Raw genomic sequence first — 21,865 nt, 5'->3', positions numbered from 1 at the left:
GCAACATTTTCAGAGCATTCACTTCAAAACCTGCAAAGAAATGGGCAAAAGTATCTTCAACTCAGGAAGCTCTTGTAGGCCTAAGAGATATCTTTTCAGAACAGTCTTTCTGTGTTCATCACAGAAGCACAGATTGTGCAATTTTTAGGTGGTTGCTGGATATGGACAGTTGGAGATTTCAAGGACTCATTTTCTTCTTTGCATACTGGCAATGGCTAATATGCTGAGAAGGAAAGTAGAGATACTGTCAAAGACATTGTAGCTGAAAATGGTTTGTTATCAAGAGAGAAAACCTTTTCTTTATTATGAATATAGAAGACTGCAACTATAGTCTCACTCTGTCATTTGGATCTTCCTGTATTTAAAGTTCTTGATGTGTTTAGACAGTGGGATACCCAGAACATGTTTATGCTTAGATGGGTCTGAACCAAGACAATTTTTACAACATTTATACCACATTTTTAAACACTAGTTAATGTTTTCCCTGCAAAAGCCACTTCTGAAGAGCCAGTGATACTTCCTTCAAGGAACTGTGGGCTCACCTTTCAAAGGGTTTATCTTTTCTTGTACAAATTGGTCAACTCATTATCACCATAAAATCATAAATTCATGGCCTCTCATTACTGAACCCCTTCTCTGACCTAGGCCCCAATACACAAAAGGTTTCCTTGCAAGTAAGACTGGTTTTAACCAGTCTTAACGTGAAAGGAAACTCTCCTGCCGATGCTCAAAAGAGTTCTCCGTGGCTGCTACTGATCATTGTAGCAGCCACTGAGAACCCTATGCAAATGCTTTACAAGGAGCTCATTAGTATTCTAATGAGCTCTCCTTCTGATGCACTAAACAGCATACCCTCCCCCCCCCCAGCACCAAATAATTGGTGCAGAAATTTTCCAACAGCTCTGGAGCTGCCGGTAGCTGTTGTGGCCTATGTTGTGTGAGGGCACCTATGTGGCACCTAAATCGGCCAGTGCTTAAAAAAATGGTGCTGTCCAAGTGTTTATCACACTTAGGTGCTGTTTATAGAATCACGGCTAGTGGCACCTATGTGAAAACATAGGTACCTGATATGTAGGCCAGGGTTTTAAAGGCCTGCATTTCAGGTGCCTAAGTGTTTTTTAGAATCGCGCTTAGTGATGCCTAAGTCATGATGCACCCAAAGAAACGCCCACTTAGGCATTAGGCACCTCTAAGTGCAACACGATAGGTGCCTATCGCACAATTATTATTATTATTTTTGACCAATTAGGCTATTAACGGTATTTTGCCAATTAAGGCCCCCTTTTATCAAGCTGCGTTAGGCTTTTTTTATCGCCGGCCACTGCGGTAAAATCTCCGATACTTATAGGAATTCTATGAGTCTCGGCGCTTTTACCGCAGTGGCTGGCGATAAAAATCCCTAATACGGCTTGATAAAAAGGGACCTAAGTTAGGTGCCCTTTATAGAATCAGCCCCATTATTTACTGTATATCTCCATAGAACGATGTCTTCTCAGGTCTGTATTGTGATGACCATATACAAACAGTCCTAGCTTACAACTCTATTGTATTATGTAGCAAGACTAGTCACACCAACTATTCATATCACTTCTACTGTGCACTCATATTTTAATCACTTCATATACATACACACATATCCAGGGCCGGATTTAGATGAAAAGAGGCCCTAGGCTATTCCACTTATGAGGCCCTTTCACCTCCCATTTTTAAGTTTGTAAATTACATGAGAGATAATAAAATACATCATTACTGTGATATATATCAATATGTTAAATGAATCATGTTGTTATTGGTACTAACCTTTATAAAAAATGTGACATGGATCTTGAGGCCCTAGGCTGAAGCCTAGTTAGCCTATAGGAAAATCCGGCCCTGCACATATCCATCTGGACATACAACACTCCTCAACGTAGCCAATATAGAAAGTAATAACACTCAAAGAATTAAACTGAATGCAAACTAATTATTTAATGCAATATGAAAATATAAACTTACAGATTTATTTTGGTTTGGGATTATTTACTTGATATGCCGCATTTAAGCAGTTTTAAGTAATGCCATATGGCTACTGGCTCCAGGTAAAGGGTTCCTGTAGGATTTCTTCTGGAAGTGTTAGGGGGATTTCCTGGCCTTTGACCTCTTCTGGTAAATGTAGCAGTGACTTACCCCCTCGTCTATGAAACAGCGCTAGGAACTCAATGAGCGTCGGGAGCAGCGCAGGCCATTCAGTGTGGCTCTCTCTGCGCTAAAAACCACTAGTGCAGTTTCGTAGAAGAGGGGGATAATGTTGCAAAACTGAAAATGAAGAGGAATGTACTTAAAAGCCCTACTTAGAACCAGTGTAACAATAGCATGAAACAGAGAAGAGAAAATGAATGGAAAGGAGAGATGGCCAAGGCAGGAAGCTATAAGGAAGAAGGGAAGAACTGAAAAAATTATTTTTACTTCAAAAACTCTGTAACAAAGTGGAAAATAAAAAGAGCATGTTCTCCCTGTCAATCATGTGTATGCACATATCACCAATTACTTGATTATGCTGCACAACATGCTGCTATATTCATTTACACTTCTCCCTCTACATTTGTGGTTTCCACACTCGCGGTTTCACAAATTCACGATTTTTTTTGGGGGGGGAGGGGAAACCATATTTTATCACGTTCCCACCTTTCTCCAGCCTTCCTCCTGGCATCCCGGCCTTACCTTGTGGTCTAGCAGGCTTTCGGGGCAGGAGCGATCTTCCTACGCTCCTGCCCCATGTAGATCGCCAATAGGAAATAGCTGCCGTGAGCTCCCGCCGTAGTCTCGAGAGACTACGGGAACTCACGGCAGTCATTTCCTGTTGGCGATCTGCATGGGGCAGGAGCGTAGGAAGATCGCTCCTGCCCCGAAAGCCTGCTAGACCACCAGGTAAGGCCGGGATGTCGGGGGGAAGGCGGGAGGGAGGCGGGGGTGGGTCAGAGCCGAACGAGAAGATATTTGCGGTTTTTCGCAATTCGCAGTCTGGCTCTGCCCCTATCTCCTGCGAATACCGAGGGAGAAGTGTTGCTGAAAAGAAGAATGCAGTACTCATATAAACCAAAGTATCTACAGTCTACACTTAAACTTCCTTTTCTGCAGTCCTGTGGTCTGCCCCCTATGTCAATGACTTTCTGTGAAAAGAGAAGGGAAGAGACGTTTTTGAAGAAGAGGTTATGCTCTAAGGCTCAAACAGGGCAGTGTCAGGAGTCTCATAAAGAAATATTTATTTACAGAAAGGAGGAAGACGCGTGGAACAGCATCTCAGTACCAGAGAAAGAAACTAGTAGCAGAATTCAGGAAAATATTGACTAAGGACAGAAGAACCCTAGTTGAGTGGAAATTTAAGATAATCCTCAACATTAAGTAGGCTCAATAAGAAAGAACAGTGGGCTGAAATGTTGGTCCTGGTAGTCTTTATCAGCCATCAAATGGCTCATGATGACTAAGGTACCAATATACCGCTCTTTTTCCATGCACATTGTCTTTGGATATTGCATTCGGCTCAATCAGGACTGCATGCTGTTCTAAAAAGAGAAGCTTTGTTTTGAAGTCCTGACACGGAGGAAGAGCCTTTAGAGTTTTGGAAAACAAGGGATTCAAGACAAAGTTAGACAAGTTCCTGCTGAACCAGAACGTACGCAGGTAGGGCTAGTCTCAGTTAGGGCGCTGGTCTTTGACCAGATGGCCGCCGCGTGAGTGGACTGCTGGGCACGATGGACCACTGGTCTGACCCAGCAGCGACAATTCTTATGTTCTTATGTTTTTAATTTTTATTTGAGAATGGAGTACTCTCCCATGATCCTTAGAGCTGGTTGTACTAGAATGACACATCTTGTGACATGGAATGACACAGTATTTGGGTCCATTCGTTTACTTTCACATTAATGTTGGGTCTTTCTGAAAATTGTAGAAGGAATTCTGTAAATCCAGCCTACACATAAAAGTGTCTTTTCAAACAACCATGTTTGATTTTGAGTATTCATGTCTTTATTCATTTTCATCGTTGTTCCATAGGAAGTCAGAGGTGTATAAGCATAGCAGAAAATATTGAAATAAAGTGGAGTGACCAGTAAAGTGTGAGCAGATAGTTTTGGCTTATTGCCTTTGATTTAGAGAGATACCATGTTGTGAGGCTGCACAGCACATTTCTTTGCCTTATTCCAGATGTTGGGGATGTCAATAAATTGATTGTGCATGCCCAAACAATAGATATATGAATAGCTTTGATTAGATCTACAGGGCCTCTGAACTGAGTCTTTTTAATATAGAGTATGATGAACTTTATTTGTCAGTCTCAAAGAATAACCTAGTACAGATTATTCTGAGTTACTAGGCTTGCAATGTTAGACTACGTTACCATTTATTGTGAGCATGAAAGTCAGTGGCATAACAAGGGTGAGAGGTGCCCGGGATGGTAGTTCCCCTCCCCCGCCCTCATCTCCGCCCCCACTCCTTCCCCGATCCTGCCTACCACACGCCCTCTTCCCTTCCCCCATACCTCTGGTTGAAGTTGTTGCTCGTGGCGGTCAAGAACGTGCTCCTCACGACACCGTCAGCTCTCCCTCTAATGTCACTTCTTATGCGTGACACCCAGAAGTGACATCAGCGGGAGAGCAGATGGGGTCGCAAAGAGCACGTTGTTGACCGCTGCAAACAACAACTTCAACTAGAGGTATAGGGGAATGGAAAGGGGGCGCGCGTGCGTGGAGGGAAGAGGTGGTGGGGGGTGGCAAATGAAAGGCCTAGAAAAATGTACTTTGCAGATCTCTTTGTCTCTCCTACCTTACCATTTCACCTAGAAACCTATTTCTCTTTCAGTACAAGACACAGTATAGCACAAGAGTGGTCCAGAAACCAGTGGTGCCCACTTTGCCCATCTCAGCAGCAACAGATTCTCCTGCAGCACTAGAAAATGCCAGCAGCATCCTTGAGAATGTGACACGAGCCATGGGAAACCTGCAGGAAATACTGAATGTAGAGGAAATCATCCCTGTGCCTGGCTCAGCCAATGGTGTGAATGCTTTGGGACTGGTCATTTTTTCCATATTATTTGGACTGGTGATTGGGAACATGAAGCAGCAGGGCCAAGCACTCAGGGAATTTTTTGACTGCCTCAATGAAGCTATCATGAGACTTGTGGCCATAATCATCTGGTGAGTGTAACAAGTTCCATCAGGGTAGGCAGTTCCTAGAAGTTAATACCCTGGGAAAGAGATGTTCAGGGTTTGAGAAAACCTGAGTGAATAATGCTCTATGAGTATTAGAAGTCATCAATGTCACTTTGACAAATTCCCTAACAGTCTTGTATCTGTCCTGCTCCTTCATTACTTATCCTTCATCTGCTCAAGGCTTGGACCCTCATTTGTCAACCCCTTTTCAGTACAGGTTCTCGTGCCTCTAACATTGACCCATGACCATTCCCAGCTTCTCCCTTCTGATTCCTCATCATTATAAGCCCCAGCTCCACACTACCATCTACTTCATCAACTCAAAATTGAGCTCCTCATTGGTTAAACTTTCATCTAGAGTTACTAATGTGCACTGCTGTGTTAGTGTATGCTAATAGCATTAAAACATGTTGGGGATAATATTTAGCTGAAGGCCGTTAGCTTATTTTTGACTGCCACTAGCATTATGTCCAGATTCAATGCCAGGCCATGGCTAGGCACTGGCATTGAATAAACGGGTATAGGCGGCTGGATAAAACTTACAGTATCTGGTTAAATACAATATTCAACCTGTAACCAGATAAGTGAAACTGGATAAAGATAGGACTGCATTTTATGCAGTCCAATTTATCGAGTTAAGTCCTGAATAGTGGTACTTAACCAGATAAGTGCCATCTCTGTCCCCAGACTAACATAGCTGGTTTCAGCTTAGTTGCTAATTGGGTATATTCATTGATGCTATTCAGGTAAGTGTCTCTGAATATGCCCCAGAAAAGTAATTTAAACAGCCAGGAGCCTCTCCTGTATCAGGGAGACATATTTCTACTCTTGTGGTCCTTTCCTACATCTAGTACTGGCCAATCCCTTAAGTGGAATTATTTGTGTGTGTTCTCCTATGCATACAAACAAAAAAAATCCAACAGGACTGCAGTAATACGTCAAGCAATAAACAAACAAGAAAAACTGCAGCAAGAATGTACAAGATGCCAAGTCTTTAATCAAAAATAAAACCCAAAACACAATACTTGAAACAATGAACAGTTTGTATCCAAATTATGGTCCAATTGTGTGTGAAATTGGGAACCAACACGGTCTGTCTTTTGAAAATGATCTAGACCACTGAAAACCGAGTCGACTGAGAACCTCCGCAGTGCTCTCAACACAGCACCTGCGGAGGTTCTCAGCCAACTCGGTTTTCAGTCGTCTAGATCGTTTCTTTTATCAGTTGTTATCGTTATGGTTCCCCAACGTGCGTTGAACACTTTTCAGGACCCCTGAGGAAGGAATGTGTTTTTGAAACACGGTCCATGTCGGGTCCCGATTTTCCACACAATTGGACCATAATTTGGATACAAACTGTTCATTGTTTCAAGTATTGTGTTTTCAGTTTTATTTTTGTTTAAAGACTTGGCATCTTGTACATGCTTGCTGCAGTTTTTCTTGTTTGTTCTCCTACGTAAGGCATTAGATACAAGCAAGCTGATATTTAAAGCAAGTTAACCAGATGCGAATAGCTGCCAATAGCTGCTGTTAACTCGCTTATATGTGGCCATCTGGCAATTTTCAGTGGCTCTAGTTAGTGGTGCTGAAATGACCAGTTAGCCAGATGTGTTGGGGGCGTTTCAGGGGTGGAATCTGATTAGCTTCCAATATTCAGAGCCAGGTTGAGCACATACATAGGCCTGCACTAATACCTGTACTATCTTTATGTGCTGGTTAAGTCTGAATAGTTATACAGTTGCCCCTGTTTTCATATGTAATTATCCCTCACTTATTAAGTATCATTTAAACTGAGATTGGGGGGAGGGGGGAGTGGAAGTCGACAGTCACCCAGGAGCGGATGGTTCAGTGTGGAGTATCCTTGAAGGATACTACTGATACAGTATTTATGGAGTCCCAATAGAGAGGTTTCAATAATGGTGAAAAAAAGCCAGGAGTGTTTAAGAGGAAGGTAGAGTAAAGGACTATATCCCTGTCAACTTCTCAGCAGACTGTAGATATAAGTGGAAAACACAATGTGAAGTGTCTGTATACAAATGCTAGAAGCCTAAAAATTAAGGCCCCCTTTTATCAAGCCACATTAGGGTTTTTTTTAATCACTGGCCACTGTGGTTAAAGCTCTGACTTGGATGAGCTTAAGTATCTCTAGACATCTCCCTCAACTGCGACAGACACCTACAGTGTAGGTGGCCTTCCTCGGGTTGATTGGTTAGACAGAGGTAGGACATCTGCCACCGCCTACAATCGGGACGTTTATAGAATATGGCCATTAGTGTCTGCAAATAAAATATTAAACAGTCAAAAAGAAATTGATGAGTAGGAGGGTTGCAACAACCCACCACACTCTTCCTAACTCCTGATATAGTATGCCAGAATTAGGAAAAGCACTTTAAGATAAAGAGCTAACAGTGCAACTTGTCAGCCATTTTTTAAGTCATGCATACAATTATAAGTTTATTATTAATGGACTGTATGTGATTGGTTGTAATTGGTTAATAAAAATATTTTTAAAAAATCAATGATTTGACATTTTAATCATTTTTGTTTTGCACTTTGTTGACATTTTTCTCTTTTCATCATCCTGGGATAGCATCTGTAATATATTTTGATATTTGTCCCTTGTTAGGTATGCACCCATTGGAATCATGTTCCTGATTTCGGGTAAGATCCTGGAAATGGAGGATCTGGCAGTAATGGGTGGTCAGTTGGGCATGTACACGATCACTGTCATTGGTGGGCTGTTCATCCATGCCTTCATCGTTCTGCCCCTTCTCTACTTCATTGTCACCCGCAAGAATCCCTGGATTTTTATAAGTGGGTTGATCCAGGCTCTCATCACTGCCTTGGGAACATCGTCCAGGTAAACTACCTCACTAGCCTTCTGTCCTCATCAAGTAAAAGGATCATGGATTTGATATACCACCTTTCAGTGGGTATAATCAGAGCAGTTTACATATACTTTATGCAGGTACTTTTTCTGTCCCTGGTAGACTCACAATTTAAGTTGTGTATTTGGGGCAATGGAGGGTTAAGGCCCAAATTCTGTAACCAGCGCCTAAAGTTATTTCGGAGGTGCCTATCTAAATTGAAGAACAGGCTCAATTCAACTTTTTAATCAGCACTGATTGAAACGTAGGTGCCTATCAAGAAAGCGTGATTCTGTAACAAGGCGCCTCTAAAAATTTAGGCAGCCTTCAAAAAAAATAGGCGCTATTCATGTTGGGCATGGCTACGTGATGGGCGCCTTCTTACAGAATTCCTGCTCTTAAGCATGCTTAAGCTCTCGCATGGGCGCCTAACTTTTAGCTGTGCCTAGAGCTGGCCTATTTATTGGGCGCCTCCAAAATAGGTGCCGCTCAGCGAGATTCACTAAACAGCACCCAATTTTACTTGAATCGCGCTGAACAGTGCCTAATTAGGCGCCTAACTTTTGGGCGCTTCTTATAGAATTTGCCCTTAAGTGACTGTCTTTTACTGTTTTGCTGGATTCAACAAATAGAACAATGTTAGCAGTATGATCAAAAAAAAGTCAGTTTATTGTTAAAAAGCATAAAACCCAAAACAGCCACATTTTGGCAAATGCTTGAAGCAGTCCAGAGAAAGGTGACAAAAATGATATTGGCTTGAATACCTAAAACTAAACTAAACCTTAAATTTGTAGACTGGATCGTTCTCCATAAATTGGAGCTCGACTTGGTTAACAGTCATTAATTAGAAATTATAATAAGATGACAAAGAAGAATAAAAAGAGTCAAGATTGTTGATATTAAGCAAAAGAACGACTCGACAAAATTAATTCTTTAGCTGTTTTGAAAACAGCAGAGTTTTAAATGAAAGAAGTTATCCTGCCGTTGTATCGGGCAATGGTGTGCCCGCATTTGGAGTACTGCATCCAATATTGGTCGCCGTACCTTAAAAATGATATGGCTATACTCGAGAGGGTACAGAAAAGAGCGATGAGATTGATAAAAGGTATGGAAAACCTTTCATATGCTGAAAAATTAGAGAAACTGGGGCTCTTTTCTCTGAAGAAGTGGAGGCTTAGAGGGGACTTGATAGAGACTTACAAGATCATGAAGGGCATAGAGAAAGTGGAGAGGGACAGATTCTTCAAATTTTCAAAAACAACAAGAATTAGAGGGCATTCTGAAAAATTAAGAGGGACAGATTCAGAACCAATGCTAGGAAGTTCTTCTTCACCCAAAGAGTGGTGGACACATGGAATGCGCTTCAAGAGGGTGTGATAAGACAGAGAACGGGTTTCAAAAAGGGATTAGACGATTTCCTGAAGATAAAGGGGATTGAAGGGTATAGATAGAGGATTGCTATACAGGCCTAGACCTGATGGGCCGCTGCGTGAGTGGACTGCTGGGCGTAATGGACCTCTGGTCTGACCTAGCAGAGGCAATGCTTATGTTTTTAAAGATTTTATAAAATGATTGAAAAGAATCTGATTCTTCTGTTCTTATGGATTTAATAAGGAAAGAAGACATATGTAAGTCCTTCCTGGTGTACTTAGATCCTAGAAGATATCCTGAGTTGAGGGGATTTATTGGAGAGCCAAAATTGAGGTTCAGTGAAAACATTAGCTTCAGAAAGAGGAAATTTCTGACAGCTTTTCACAATTAGTAATTTCTAGAAGTGGCTTAGGTAGCTGACATCACTCACTGGTATTAATCATTTTAGCACCACTAGACATACACAGAAGCAGATACAGGACTACAGTAGCGCCATTACCACCATCTTTTCCTATGAGAGAGCTGATAGCAGCCGAATTATCATTTTATGTACTTTCTGATGGTGAAACCTTCTTTCATTTAAAGCTCAGACTTTGCCTGGGCTGTGAATGCTGCAGACTCGTAGGGATGGACTTCTCAATAGGCAAACTAGGCAACTGCCTAAGTACAGCCACTCTAGTGGGGGGCAGCAACCATATCATTAAAAGTAGGCTCCATTGGTTGCCCCTGCTCTACCGGGGCAGTGGCGTAACTAGCATATGTGACACCCGGGGCCCATCATTTTTTGACACCCCCTCATCTATATGAAAAACATGATTTTTAGTAACAATCCACATATCGCACAAGAAGAGTGTACCTAGGAAAAGGCAACATCTTACATACTGCAGTGAGCAGTAGGACATCATTACACCCATTGTAAAACTAAACAAGCCAGACTAGTACAGATTGATCCTGCACAGTCAATGCTAACAGAGAACCATGTTTTTTATACTCACAGAACACAGAAAACACCTTTGCCCAGTATGGAATATGTAATCACAAACTACCCCCCTCCCCTCTTTTTACAAAATCTTAGCACGGTTTTTAGCACTGGCTACAGTGTAACAGTTTTGAAGCTCACAGAATTCCTATGAGCATGGGAGCTAATATTGCCACGGCTGGGGATAAAAAAGCCTGCCTCTGCCTGCCACTTCCATAAAGTGAGGGCCATTTTGAGTCCAAAAGGGGTGAAGGAGAGCCGACAAATATGTTCCTACTTTGGGCCATAACATCAATAACGTTTCTCGTCATTCATTCCTACCAGAACATCTAGCCTTGATATGCAGAACAAACAAAACCTGAATGCTAGACTCTGCAGCACCGATCTGTATTAAGTAAAGTGGGGGAGGGCTCCCCAACAAAAACCCCCGTCGCAGTCCCTAAAAACAGTCTTTTTCTTCAGCGCGCGCCTCCGTCTTGCGCTCAGTTGTCGGCGCGCGCCTTTGTCTTCCGCATTACTGTCTATGAACCCCAGAGGGTGTCAGGTCAAAAGCGCGCCGGGACAAAGGCGCGAGCAGACAACTGAGCGCAGCGCGGAGGTGCGCGCCAAAGAAAAAGACTGTTTTTAGGGGCTACGACGGAGGGTGTGGGGGGGAACCCCCCCCACTTTACTTTATACAGATCGCGCCGAGTTGTGGGGGCGTTGTGGGGGGTTTGGGGTGTTGTAACCCCCCACATTTTACTGAAAACTTAACTTTTTCTCTGTTTTTAGGGAAAAAGTTACGTTTTCACTAAAATGTGGGGGGTTACAACCCCCCACAACGCCGCCGCGATCTGTATTAAGTAAAGTGGGGGGGGGGCTCCCCGACAAAACCCCCTGTCGCAGCCCCTAAAAGCAGTCTTTTTCTTCGGCGCGCGCCTTTGTCTTCCACGTTACTGTCTATGAACCCACCAGAGAAATAGAAACAAATGCATAGACAGCAGATGTAAATTCTTAGAACCAACATATTTCAATTATTAAGTTGAAAATAAAATCATTTTTCCTACCTTTGTTGTCCATCTCTCTCCTTCCTTTTCTCTCTATTTGTGGTCTGGTATCTCTTCGTCTCTCCTTCTCTTTCCTCCTCCTCCTCCTATTGCCTACCATAGTCTGGATTTTCTGTCCTCCCCTTTCCTTCCCTGCCCCAGAGATCTGGCATCTTTCTTTTTTCCCTCTCCATCCCCTTGGTCCAGCATTTCTCTAATGCCTCCCCCCCCACACACACACACACCGATTTCCCAGCGACCCGACCCCCCTGCATTCCCCCCCTCCACAGGATCTGGTAAGTCAGCTGCTCTTTCATCCTTCAGGCAGCAAGCAACGTGAGTGAATATGCTACCTTTGATGGCCCATAAGCTTTCCCTCTGCTACTGCTTCCTGCCTATAAGGGAACAGGTGACAGGAAGCAGTAGCAGAGAGAAAGCTTCTGGGCCGCCAAAGGCAGCGTGTGTTCACTTACGCTTCAGGTTGCCCAAAGGATGAAAGAGCTGCAGCGATGGATCTCACAAAGGGGGGTGGATAGAACTCTGGACTGCTGTAAACTTGAACGTAGTCATCGCAGGACCTTGCTGTACCTCCCAGCGGCTGCTGGATTTGCTCCAGAACAAGGAAGTTACATTAGAGGGGGTGGACTGGCAGCCACGGGGAGGTGCAGAAAGATCCCAGAATGACTCAATTTAAAGTTTACTGCCGCTGCTGCTGGTTCAGGAAAGCAGCAGCGGCAAATTAGGGAGGGTGGTTTCAGACCAGGTGGGCCAGCTGTGCACCCCCTTAGTGCGTGCACCCGGGGCGGACCGCACCCCCCTTGGTATGCAACTGGGCAGGAGCAGTCCTATAATGAGGCCAGCTGAGGCAGCAGCCTCAGGTGGCATTCTCGAGGGAGCGGCATCTTGCTGCTAGCCAGTATACCTGCTGGTCGGCTCTCTATGCTGCTCCCCTTCCTGGCATCTAATCTTTTCACTTTCTCTACACCCCCCCCCCCCCCCGATTGGCATTTTTTTTCATCCATCCCCCCATCGTGTCTACCTTTAGATTTCTCAGTGGCAGCAGTGATTCACAAAGCGGCCCTGTCAACCCAAGCACTTCTCTCCACTGTGGCCTGCCCCAGCAGAAACAAAAAGTTGACAGAGAGGGTGGGCCACAGTGGAGAGAAACGCCTGGGTCAACAGGGTCACTCTGTGAATCTGTGCTGCCGCTGCAAAATCTGAAGATAGACGTGGGAGAAGGGGGAATGGAAAAAAATGCCGATCGGGAGGAGGAGAGGGTGAAAAGATTAGATGCCGGGAAGGGGAGTGGCAGAGACAGCCGACCAGCAGGTATGCTGGCAGCAAGATGCCACTCCCTTGAGAGTGGCACCTGAGTTGGCCTCATTATAGGACCGCTCCTGCCTATAAGCCTGAAGGCTATTAAAGTGGTATACATTCAGGTACAGTAGGTATTTTTCTGTTCCTGGAGGGATCACATGTACCCCCTCCCCTCCCCCCAAAAAAGAAAGCTACAGTGGGATTTGAACTGGTTTATAGCCCACTGCACTAATTACTTCTGTTGTGCAAGATCATCTATGTGGCCATTTTCATTAGAATGCGTGAGTGGATGGCATGATGGGCCACTGGTCTGACTCAGCAGCGGCAATTCTTATGTTCTTATGACATCCCTGTGCCTTGTGTTCCTCCATTTGTAACTTAAATGTTTTAGTTTGTAAAATGGTTGTTCAAGATGGACTTCTCCTGTGTAAGGACATCATTGTCATGTATTTTTGAACAAGAAATCTGTATATTTTTCTTGTTTAAAAATTGCTGTAAGATGGAAATTTTGGGGGGACATTTTAAGCAGGAAGACTCAATTATGATTTGGACATTCCTTCAAAAATGCCCTTCTATGGTTAACTTCAACTATAGAAAGCAAGAAAGAGGTCAAAGGAGAGATAAAAGAGGACGGAAAGAAAAATGGAACGGTGGGAATAAAAAGGGAATACTAAAATGGTGGGGGGGGGGGAAGAGAGAAAGAGATCAAATGGTGCAGGGAAAGAGAAGCTAAGTGGAGGGAAAAAAAACAAGAAAGGGAGGTGATAGAAAAAAAGGGCCTTTAGAAATTGGAAGGAGAAAGATTCATATATGGAGAAACTTTGGATTGCTGAAGAATTTTAGGTATGCAAGAATTTTGTATGCTCTCATCCTTGTTCATCCTGCTGTTTTTGTGGCCTGAGCTTTCTGCTCATTCTTGTGCTGTCTTGTTTTCCCTACACTCAGCTCTGCGACCCTTCCCATTACCTTCAAGTGCTTGGAGGAGAACATTGGCGTGGACAAGCGTGTCACTAGATTTGTGCTCCCCGTGGGAGCCACCATTAACATGGACGGCACTGCCCTCTATGAAGCCCTGGCAGCCATTTTCATCGCCCAGGTCAACAACTATGAACTCAATTTTGGACAGATCATTACAATCAGGTGATTACATTGCATCTGTGCTTGAACCCAGACCTGGATTTATGGGCCAATCTAACAGGCGTATGCCTAGGGCTGCAAAATCCTCACCTGCCTGTCTCAGACTTCTACTTGCATTTTCCTTGTCTCCTCTGAAGGATCTCCAGTATCTGATCATCACATCACTGCTGCTGCTATGAACAGAAGGCAGAAATCACAGGGGCCTGGTAAGCTCGGCCTGGGCTTAACAGGCACCATCATGGCACACACACACACACACCAGCTGTCATGCAATTGGATCCCTGATGTCTTGATGTTCATAGTAGCAACAGTGGAGAGCTGATAAGGGGTTGACAAGGAAGGCAGGACTGAAATCAGAAGTAGGGGATGTGCACTGAAAAATTGTTTTTCTATTCATTTTGTTTATTCTGGGGTTTTTTTTCACCCATTTAAAATTAAATAGAATGAAAAAAAATCAGGGGAAAAAGAAAAGCAAAAGGAGAGGAAAGATTGGGGGTGGTTCTGATTTAGCTTATTCCACCACCGAAGTAACAGAAAAAAAAAAATGCAGGCCTACTCCCCAGATTCTGTAATTGGGTGCCTAAAAAGATAGGCACTTAAAAGTTAGGCACCTATTAGGCGCCTACAATTTAGACCAGGGTTTTAAAAGCCTACATTGTAAGCACCTATGTACTTTAGAGAATTGCACCTTATGATGCCTAAGTCTTTGTCTGCCCTTAAACATGCCTTTGGAGTTAGGCACCGTTAAGCGACTATCTCATGTAGAATTGTGCATAAGAAGATAGGCGTCTATCACCCAATTAATTTTTTTCAATTTTGAGTTTATTAAAGCCATAATTGAAGCCAATATACTAATTAAGTTAGATGCCTAACTTAGGTGCCTATTTGCTACTTATCTTTAGGTGCATTTTATAGAATTTCCCTGTGAGTGTGCAATATTTGCTAAGAGAGTACATTCTTGGCAAATAGTGCAGACACATCAGGAATAAGGCACACTCTGCAAAATATGCAGATTCTCTCAAAATATATGCGCTTTTCCAGAAAAAGTGTGCACTCTTAATGGCATTGCAATATCAAAATTCCCCTGCACAAGGAAAATTATGGGAAATGACACAGCAAGAAAAATTTCAAGCTGCACAAGCCTGTAAGTAACTCTTCCTGAATATAACTCACTTAGATCTCAGTCTTGAGTAATTAAATCTAAGCTCTTCAGAATGGGAACACTTTAGCATTTGTCTGTCCAAATGACTTTGCAGAGCTTCATGAGCAAAGCCGTGCTTTTTCTCTTTCACTCAGTATCACAGCCACAGCAGCTAGTATCGGAGCAGCAGGAATCCCTCAGGCGGGCCTGGTGACCATGATCATCGTGTTGACATCGGTGGGCCTACCGACTGAAGACATTACACTCATCATAGCTGTGGACTGGTTTCTGTAAGTCCTTCCTCTTCTGAGCCAGCACATTACTGTGAGTGGGGTACATGTAGTAGGAGGGCGAAGGCAATGGCTCCAGTCTTGCCTCTGCTCCTCTCTCACTATGTACCTCTGAATGATCTGTTACTTTTCCCTCATTCAGAAATCTTTACTGCACAGGTGAACAAACTATGCAAGGCGTGTTCACTGGGACAAAACATCCTGAACTCTTCGGCACCCCAGAACACCAGCATCCAGGCAATGAAAATAAAATCAACCATTTTTCTTTATCTTTACCCTTGCCTTCTTCTTGATGATTTCTGCCACTGTCCTCTTCCCCCAACTTCAGATGGTTCAGCCTTAGATCTAAGGGGTAGAGGAGTATCTCCTCTGAGGTGCATCATCAGTGCCACTTGTTGGCCAGCAGGGGTCTCTAATAAGCAGCAGCTATCTTCCACTTTTCCCAGTTTTCAGAATTTGGGTTACCATATTTGTAAAATGTCAGATTAGTAAGGGAAGCTTGCATTGCTGCTGTCCGTGCTGTATGATCTGTGGTGTGCGTGCATGCACTCTATGTGTTCCAATAGAAGATATTTTGTTCGTTCTGTAATTATTTGACACTTCTTCCTGCACTGAATGATCCCTCTGATTCTTTCATGCACAGTTAGCACATCCAAGATCAAGGACAAGTCAAGATACAGACACACAAAGGTACTGATGTGTTCTAGGGTCACTCACATCAACCAAGGCCTAGGAAATGCAGAAATACAACCAGTCTGTGGGCCCATGCAGAAAACTTGTCACACAATTAACACCTGCGTTATATAGTTTTACAGCGCAGTGCAGTGCAAGAAGGGTTTCAGTCCAGGTGTTAACTCATCTAGAAACCCTTACCGCAGACCACATTATTATATATTTAAATTAATGTTATTGTGATGATTTACTATTCCACAGTCATGCTAAAAAAAAAAAAAAGTTTACTCGTGTGTTGTGCCAGGTCTGGAGAAGCGTAGAAGGGTTGGCTGGGAGGAGCAGGTGTCTACTGGCACCTCACCCTCCAACCCAATCATTCTGCCCCTTATGCTAAACTGGATGCACCATGTGGGGCAGAGTGCCACTATTTTAAAGATGCTGGTGACTGAGGCTGGAGTGAGTGGGCATCGCTCCTGCTTTGAGGTACAAGGTTGGGGAGCCTCAGTTTGTGTCTAGTAGATTTTTGGGGGGGACTAGAGGGAGGGAGGACTACTAGAATACCAGGAAATTTATACATGTGGGGGGATGGAAGGGAAGAGGACCAGAGGGCCACTAGACCGCCAGGGCAACTTTTTTTTTTAATATTGAGGAGAGGGGTTGGTCATGTGGTGGCAGAGTGGGTGCAGCTAAACACCAGGGTATTGTTTTTAGGGGCGAGGGGAGAAGGAAGAGGTGTTAGGTTGAAGAGTGGGGTAAGCGACTGATGCATGTCGCGGCATGTTTGTGGTTTTTGTTTTTTTTTAATGTCAACCCTTTTTGTCAGTGCCTGAGCCAATCACTTCTCAGGCACTGACAGGAAGGTTGACATTTAACAATGAGCCACAGATTACTGCTGCGATGTTAAAATGCTCATTGAATGTAGCATACTACATTTTAGTTTTGTGGTAGTGTCCAGGTTGTACCGCAGAGCTTTCTGCGTGGGTCCGACAAAGCAACATGTGGCTCATTATAGACTCAAGCCATTTGATAAACAAAATCATATTCTGCTGTCTGTGCATGAAAGAGATTTTCCCATTTTGCACTACCAAATGCATCTGGAGTGTGTGTTGAACTCCTGTGATGTGCGTCCTATGTTCCCAGCTATTACTCCTGCAGAGCTTCCCCCACCATATCCTCAGCTACCTGTTCTGGTTTTCTTAATTCCCTTTCTAATGCCCCCCCCATCCAAGCTGGTGTTGCTACTATCAATACTCTTCCTGCCCTTATTTTTGCTTTACTAATGTCTCACTCCTATGTTACTGCTACTAATGTCACTTGTGCTCTAGTGTTGAATATTAATGTTCCCCTGTCCAGTGGGCCCCTTGTCTTGTGTTACCAGTATTTTTGCTCCTACCCTTTAATTAAAGCCTTTCCTGCTCTCTGTTTTAGTGTCATTAGTGAAGCCTCTAGATATGACATATTCATTACATAAAGCACAACAGACACTGATAGGACCAAATAGTGCATACAGTTTATACCACCCATGGGGGTCAGCCGCCAATTGTTACTCAAGCCTTGCCTTCCTTCCCCACTCGTAGTACTACAAACCTTTACCAGATCTACCCTTCCCTATTAAAGGTTCACAGTTTATTTATGTTTCCCAGGGATCGACTGCGAACGGCTACCAATGTGCTGGGAGACTCCTTGGGAGCTGGTATTGTGGAACATCTGTCCCGGCACGAGTTACGGACCTCTGAAGTTGAGATGGACAGCTCTTTGACTGAGGAGAGCGATAAACCGTACCAGCTAATCTGCCAGGAAGGGGAGTCCCTGAAACATCGCGACAGTGAGACAGCAATGTGAAAGAACAGAAAGGCAAAAAGTTGCACCAAGTTCCACAGTACAAAACCAGACCAGAGCAAGAGAAGTGTACTCAGCAAGGAAACACATTCCTTGTACAGGCCCCATCTCTTCTCATCCCCAGTGCTCAATAAAAAAACACTTCAGCTCTCTAGGAAAATATTTTCAAAATGAGCTAGCTAGCATTGTGGGTCATTTAATTTATTAATTTTCTTATTCATTGAACTAAATCATTCTCAGCCAATGCTCTAGTCCAGTGCATTTACAAGAGCTGTTTGGAACTGCTGCTTAGTGCAGCTTTGGTATAACAGTGCAGAATGAACACAGGACTGGACTAGATGAGCATGGTGGATGCTAACCTGGCTCAAAAACTGAGGGTTCAGTGTCCATACAGCCTAGTATTGGAATTCCGCCACAAGGACAGTGCTAGTGGTATTTTTTTTTTTTTTAACTTTAAAACTGATCAGATTCCTCTTCCTCCTGCAGGTCTCATTGTGAACAGAAGGTGTGTTCTGAATATGTTCATTTAACCATCACCCCCTTCCCCTCCAAGCTCTCCTAGTCTGTCACGGAGAATTCAGCCTGAGCCATTTTGTAACTAGAGAAAGGGTGAGAGCATTTTTCCCTGCTCCAAAACTTTAAAAACTTGTAGAATTTACTTTTTACAAGGCCTATGCTTATTTTCTTCTAGAGAGACATGGAATGGGGTAAAAACCTCAGGGAACAATTTTCTGCCGAATATAGCTGGATAGAAGTCTTACCTTTTTCAGTAATAGATCAAAGTGAGTTTTCAGGTACACTAGGGATTTCCCCTGCCTAAGTTTGTAACTGAGGCAAAGTTAAGTAGGGTTACCAGCTGTCCGGATTTATCCAGACATATCCTCTTTGTAGAGGACTATCTAGGTATCTGGATGGATTTTGAAAACCCGGCACTTTGGGTTTTGGAAGGCCCCAGCTTTGCCAGAGCTTGGGGCTGCATCTGGAGGGCTTCCAAGCATGCACAGATGTGATATCATTGCATCGCATCTGTGTATGCTCAGGCTCAGGGAAGAGGAGGATGCGAGGTTTGTGTGAGGGCAGGGCTTGGGCTGGGGCAGTATGGGGAGGGACCATTTATCCTCTTTTTTTTCCTTAAAAAAATATGGACCCCCTAGGGTTAAGTGACTTGCCCAAGATTACAGGAAACCATAGTGGAATTTGAATGGGTGGTCTTTCTCATTCTTAATCTTCTGCCCCATGGGCATTCCCAGGATCATGAGAAGATTTCATTCACTAACCTTGAGGGCACTCATTACAGGCTTCAATTTAGTTAGCTCACATTTAGATGACTAGATATAGGATAAATACCTTCTGAACCTGAATGTATACCACTTCAATAGCTTTTGGTTGTATATATGAAATTAAGAGGCTCTTTTACTAAAAGGTGTTAAGCCCTAATGCACCCTTAAGCCCCGATTCTATAAATGACGCCTAAAGTTATGTTTCTAGATTGGCACATCAAGCCAATCTAGGTGCCTAACTTAATTGTTTAAAAAATTTACCACCTCCCCCTTTTACAAAACTGTAGTGCGGTTTTTAGTGCCAGCCACGGCGGTAGCAGCTCCGACACTCATGGAATTCCTATAAGCGTCGGAGCTGTTACTGCCGCAGCCGGCGCTAAAAACCGCACTACGGTTTTGTAAAAGGGAGGGGGGGTTAATTGGCAATTAACAACTCACATTTGACATTAATTGCACTCAGTTGGATGGCAGACACCTAGCTTGGTAGGTGTCTAGTCCATGGTGCCTACCAGAAAGTAGGTGTGGTTAGGGGTGGATTGTGAGCGTGTTGTTCATGTAGGCACTTGTTTTGGACTTAGGTGCCTTCTTTTAGGCCAGTGTCCCGCAAACTTTCTCGAGCCACGGCACACTAAAGGTAGTGGCCATGGCTCGAGGCACCTGCAAGTGCGCGGATATCACCGTGATGACGTCATCATGTCGATGTCCGCCTGTGTGTGAAGGCCCTCCAGGTGGGCCCTGAGATACCAGTGGGGGGTGCCAGAAGAGAAGAGGGCCAGAGAGAAGGATTGCCCACAGGACGTGCCTCTCACCACCAGAAGCACATCCTGTAGGCAGTCAGCTGGCGCCAGCGCCTCTCCTCCTCCCCAGTGTACTGCGGCACACCTGAAATCTCAGGAGGCACACTGTTTGAGATGCACTGCAACCCCCCCCCCCCTCCCCGGCATAAATAGGGTGTGCCTAAGGTTAAGACGCCTACCGACATCTAAGTCCACTTTAATCACTAAGCGCAATTCTATTAAGTGTGCCTAACTTTTATAGAATCGCACTTAGTACCGCACTACTCATTTAGGCATTATTTATAGAATTTTCCCGTCAATGTGCATGAAAATGCATACCGTAAAACACATTGGAATGTTTTGTAGTAATTTCCCCTTCTCTGCATGCTAGCATGTTTTTTAAATATTTTTTCAGAGGGCGTGTCTCATGGGTGAAGAATGGGCATGGCAGCATTATCCAGCTAGCACGTTTGCATTAGCACATGCTAACTGGATAACATAGACAGCACAGGAGCACTTTAGTGCTTCCTAAATAGGAGGCAGTAAGTGCTCCCGCATTAATTAGCGTGGGACCCCCAAGAATAAAAAGAACAAAATATTTTAAAAGCCCTACATAGGGGATTTAGCTCTTGGGATGCGTCTGCATTAATACAAGTTAAGCCTAGATTTTTAAAAAAAATAAATTTCATAAACATACATCTTATACATATATATCACAATATATAAGCCCAGATTTTAATGCATTTTAGTAAAAGGGCCCTTAATTTTTTAAAAATAATAATAATAATTTTCATCTGCAACCTAGCTAGCTACGTTGTGGTTCGAAATGGGTCAGGCACCCTTTTGAAAAGTCATCTCTTAGTGATTCTGGCCCTTAAACCTGTAGTCATAAGTAGTTCCACTGGGGAAATGTTCTCTAATTTCATACAAATTCTGTAAATAAAATAATTATTTCTTTGAAAGTGGTAATATCTATTATCCTTTTATCAAAGAGGATTAACTGCTTCAGTAAAGATTGCTTACATGATCCCTGAAGATGAAGCAGCATTTCAGAAAGGACATTCAAATTGGAATTGAGGTCTCATTGTCCAATAGTATTTTAGAAGTGGATTGAGTTAATATCACTGTGCAGTACAGTTAGTTAGGTCCCAGCAACTTGATGAATTACAGATCCAAAAAGAAATCAGTTTTGTGTTAGTCTGCTAAGGTCCTCCAGTGTCACCCTCATGGTTGTTTTCAACATTTCCAGCCATCTGATTACAGGTCACCCTCTTTGCCTGGTTCCTATGATCTTCCCAAACATAAGGTCCTTCTCCAATGATCTTGCTCTTCTGACAATGTGACCAAAATAAGACAGTCATAACTTCATCATGTGGGCTTCGAGTGACAAAGCTGGTTTGATCTCTTCCAGAATTGATTTGTTGTTACTGCTAAATAATTGCATTTACTTTGATCAGGAATATCTTTCCCAATTCGTTCTCCACCAGGAAAGCTACATCAAAAAGAAAGTCATGGTTTCTGGTGAAAACATAGGCCATATTTACTGAAAATGCAAGTCAGCTCTATGTCAAGACTTAAGTTGGCAGCATAGAAAAATGAGCCAACCCTTAGCAAACATTGGAACTAGTACTTCAGAGAAACTCTGACCAGGTCCACTGACAATCAAAGCTGGATCCCATTGAAAATCTAAACTGGCTGTATTTAGGATTTGATCCAGCTGATATTAAAATTAATGTTGGCTTACATAAAAATGACAATGGAATTGAACCGTGCAAATCCAAGGAGGTCATGGATATCTTGCTTTTAATGTGGAGCAGCATAAAAATCTAAACAAGAATTTGAAGTGGGAAAATACATTTGATCTGAGCAAAAAACTCAGGCATGATTAATCCCATCTAACCCAAATAATGAGGCCAACAGTTAGAGTTTGTGCCAAAACTCATCAGGAAGAGCTCATATACACGATACAAACCCATCCCTCTCAA

General features: G+C 43.3%; 1 protein-coding gene across 12 annotated transcripts in view; it reads left to right on the top strand.

Moving 5' to 3' along the window:
• Nucleotides 1-19,421, top strand: part of LOC117365296 (excitatory amino acid transporter 1-like) — a 207,744-nt gene extending 188,323 nt beyond the window's left edge. For 8 of the 12 annotated variants that reach the window (XM_033955556.1, XM_033955559.1, XM_033955551.1 and 5 more), the window contains 6 exons: nt 4,837-5,171; nt 7,813-8,046; nt 13,691-13,885; nt 15,179-15,313; nt 15,456-15,550; nt 17,629-19,421. In XM_033955556.1, the coding sequence (XP_033811447.1) occupies nt 4,837-5,171; nt 7,813-8,046; nt 13,691-13,885; nt 15,179-15,313; nt 15,456-15,550; nt 17,629-17,744 (1,110 nt within the window). In that variant the 3' untranslated portion in view covers nt 17,745-19,421. Of the gene's footprint in view, nt 1-4,836; nt 5,172-7,812; nt 8,047-13,690; nt 13,886-15,178; nt 15,314-15,455; nt 16,004-17,628 lie in introns of those variants that run through there. The other 4 variants (XR_004540398.1, XR_004540397.1, XM_033955560.1 and 1 more) reach the window with 4 other exon arrangements.
• Nucleotides 19,422-21,865: the final 2,444 nt, after the last annotated feature.

The sequence above is a fragment of the Geotrypetes seraphini genome, chromosome 8, assembly GCF_902459505.1.
Source record: "Geotrypetes seraphini chromosome 8, aGeoSer1.1, whole genome shotgun sequence".
Lineage (NCBI taxonomy): Eukaryota > Metazoa > Chordata > Amphibia > Gymnophiona > Dermophiidae > Geotrypetes > Geotrypetes seraphini.
This window is presented reverse-complemented; position numbering and strand designations above follow the sequence as displayed.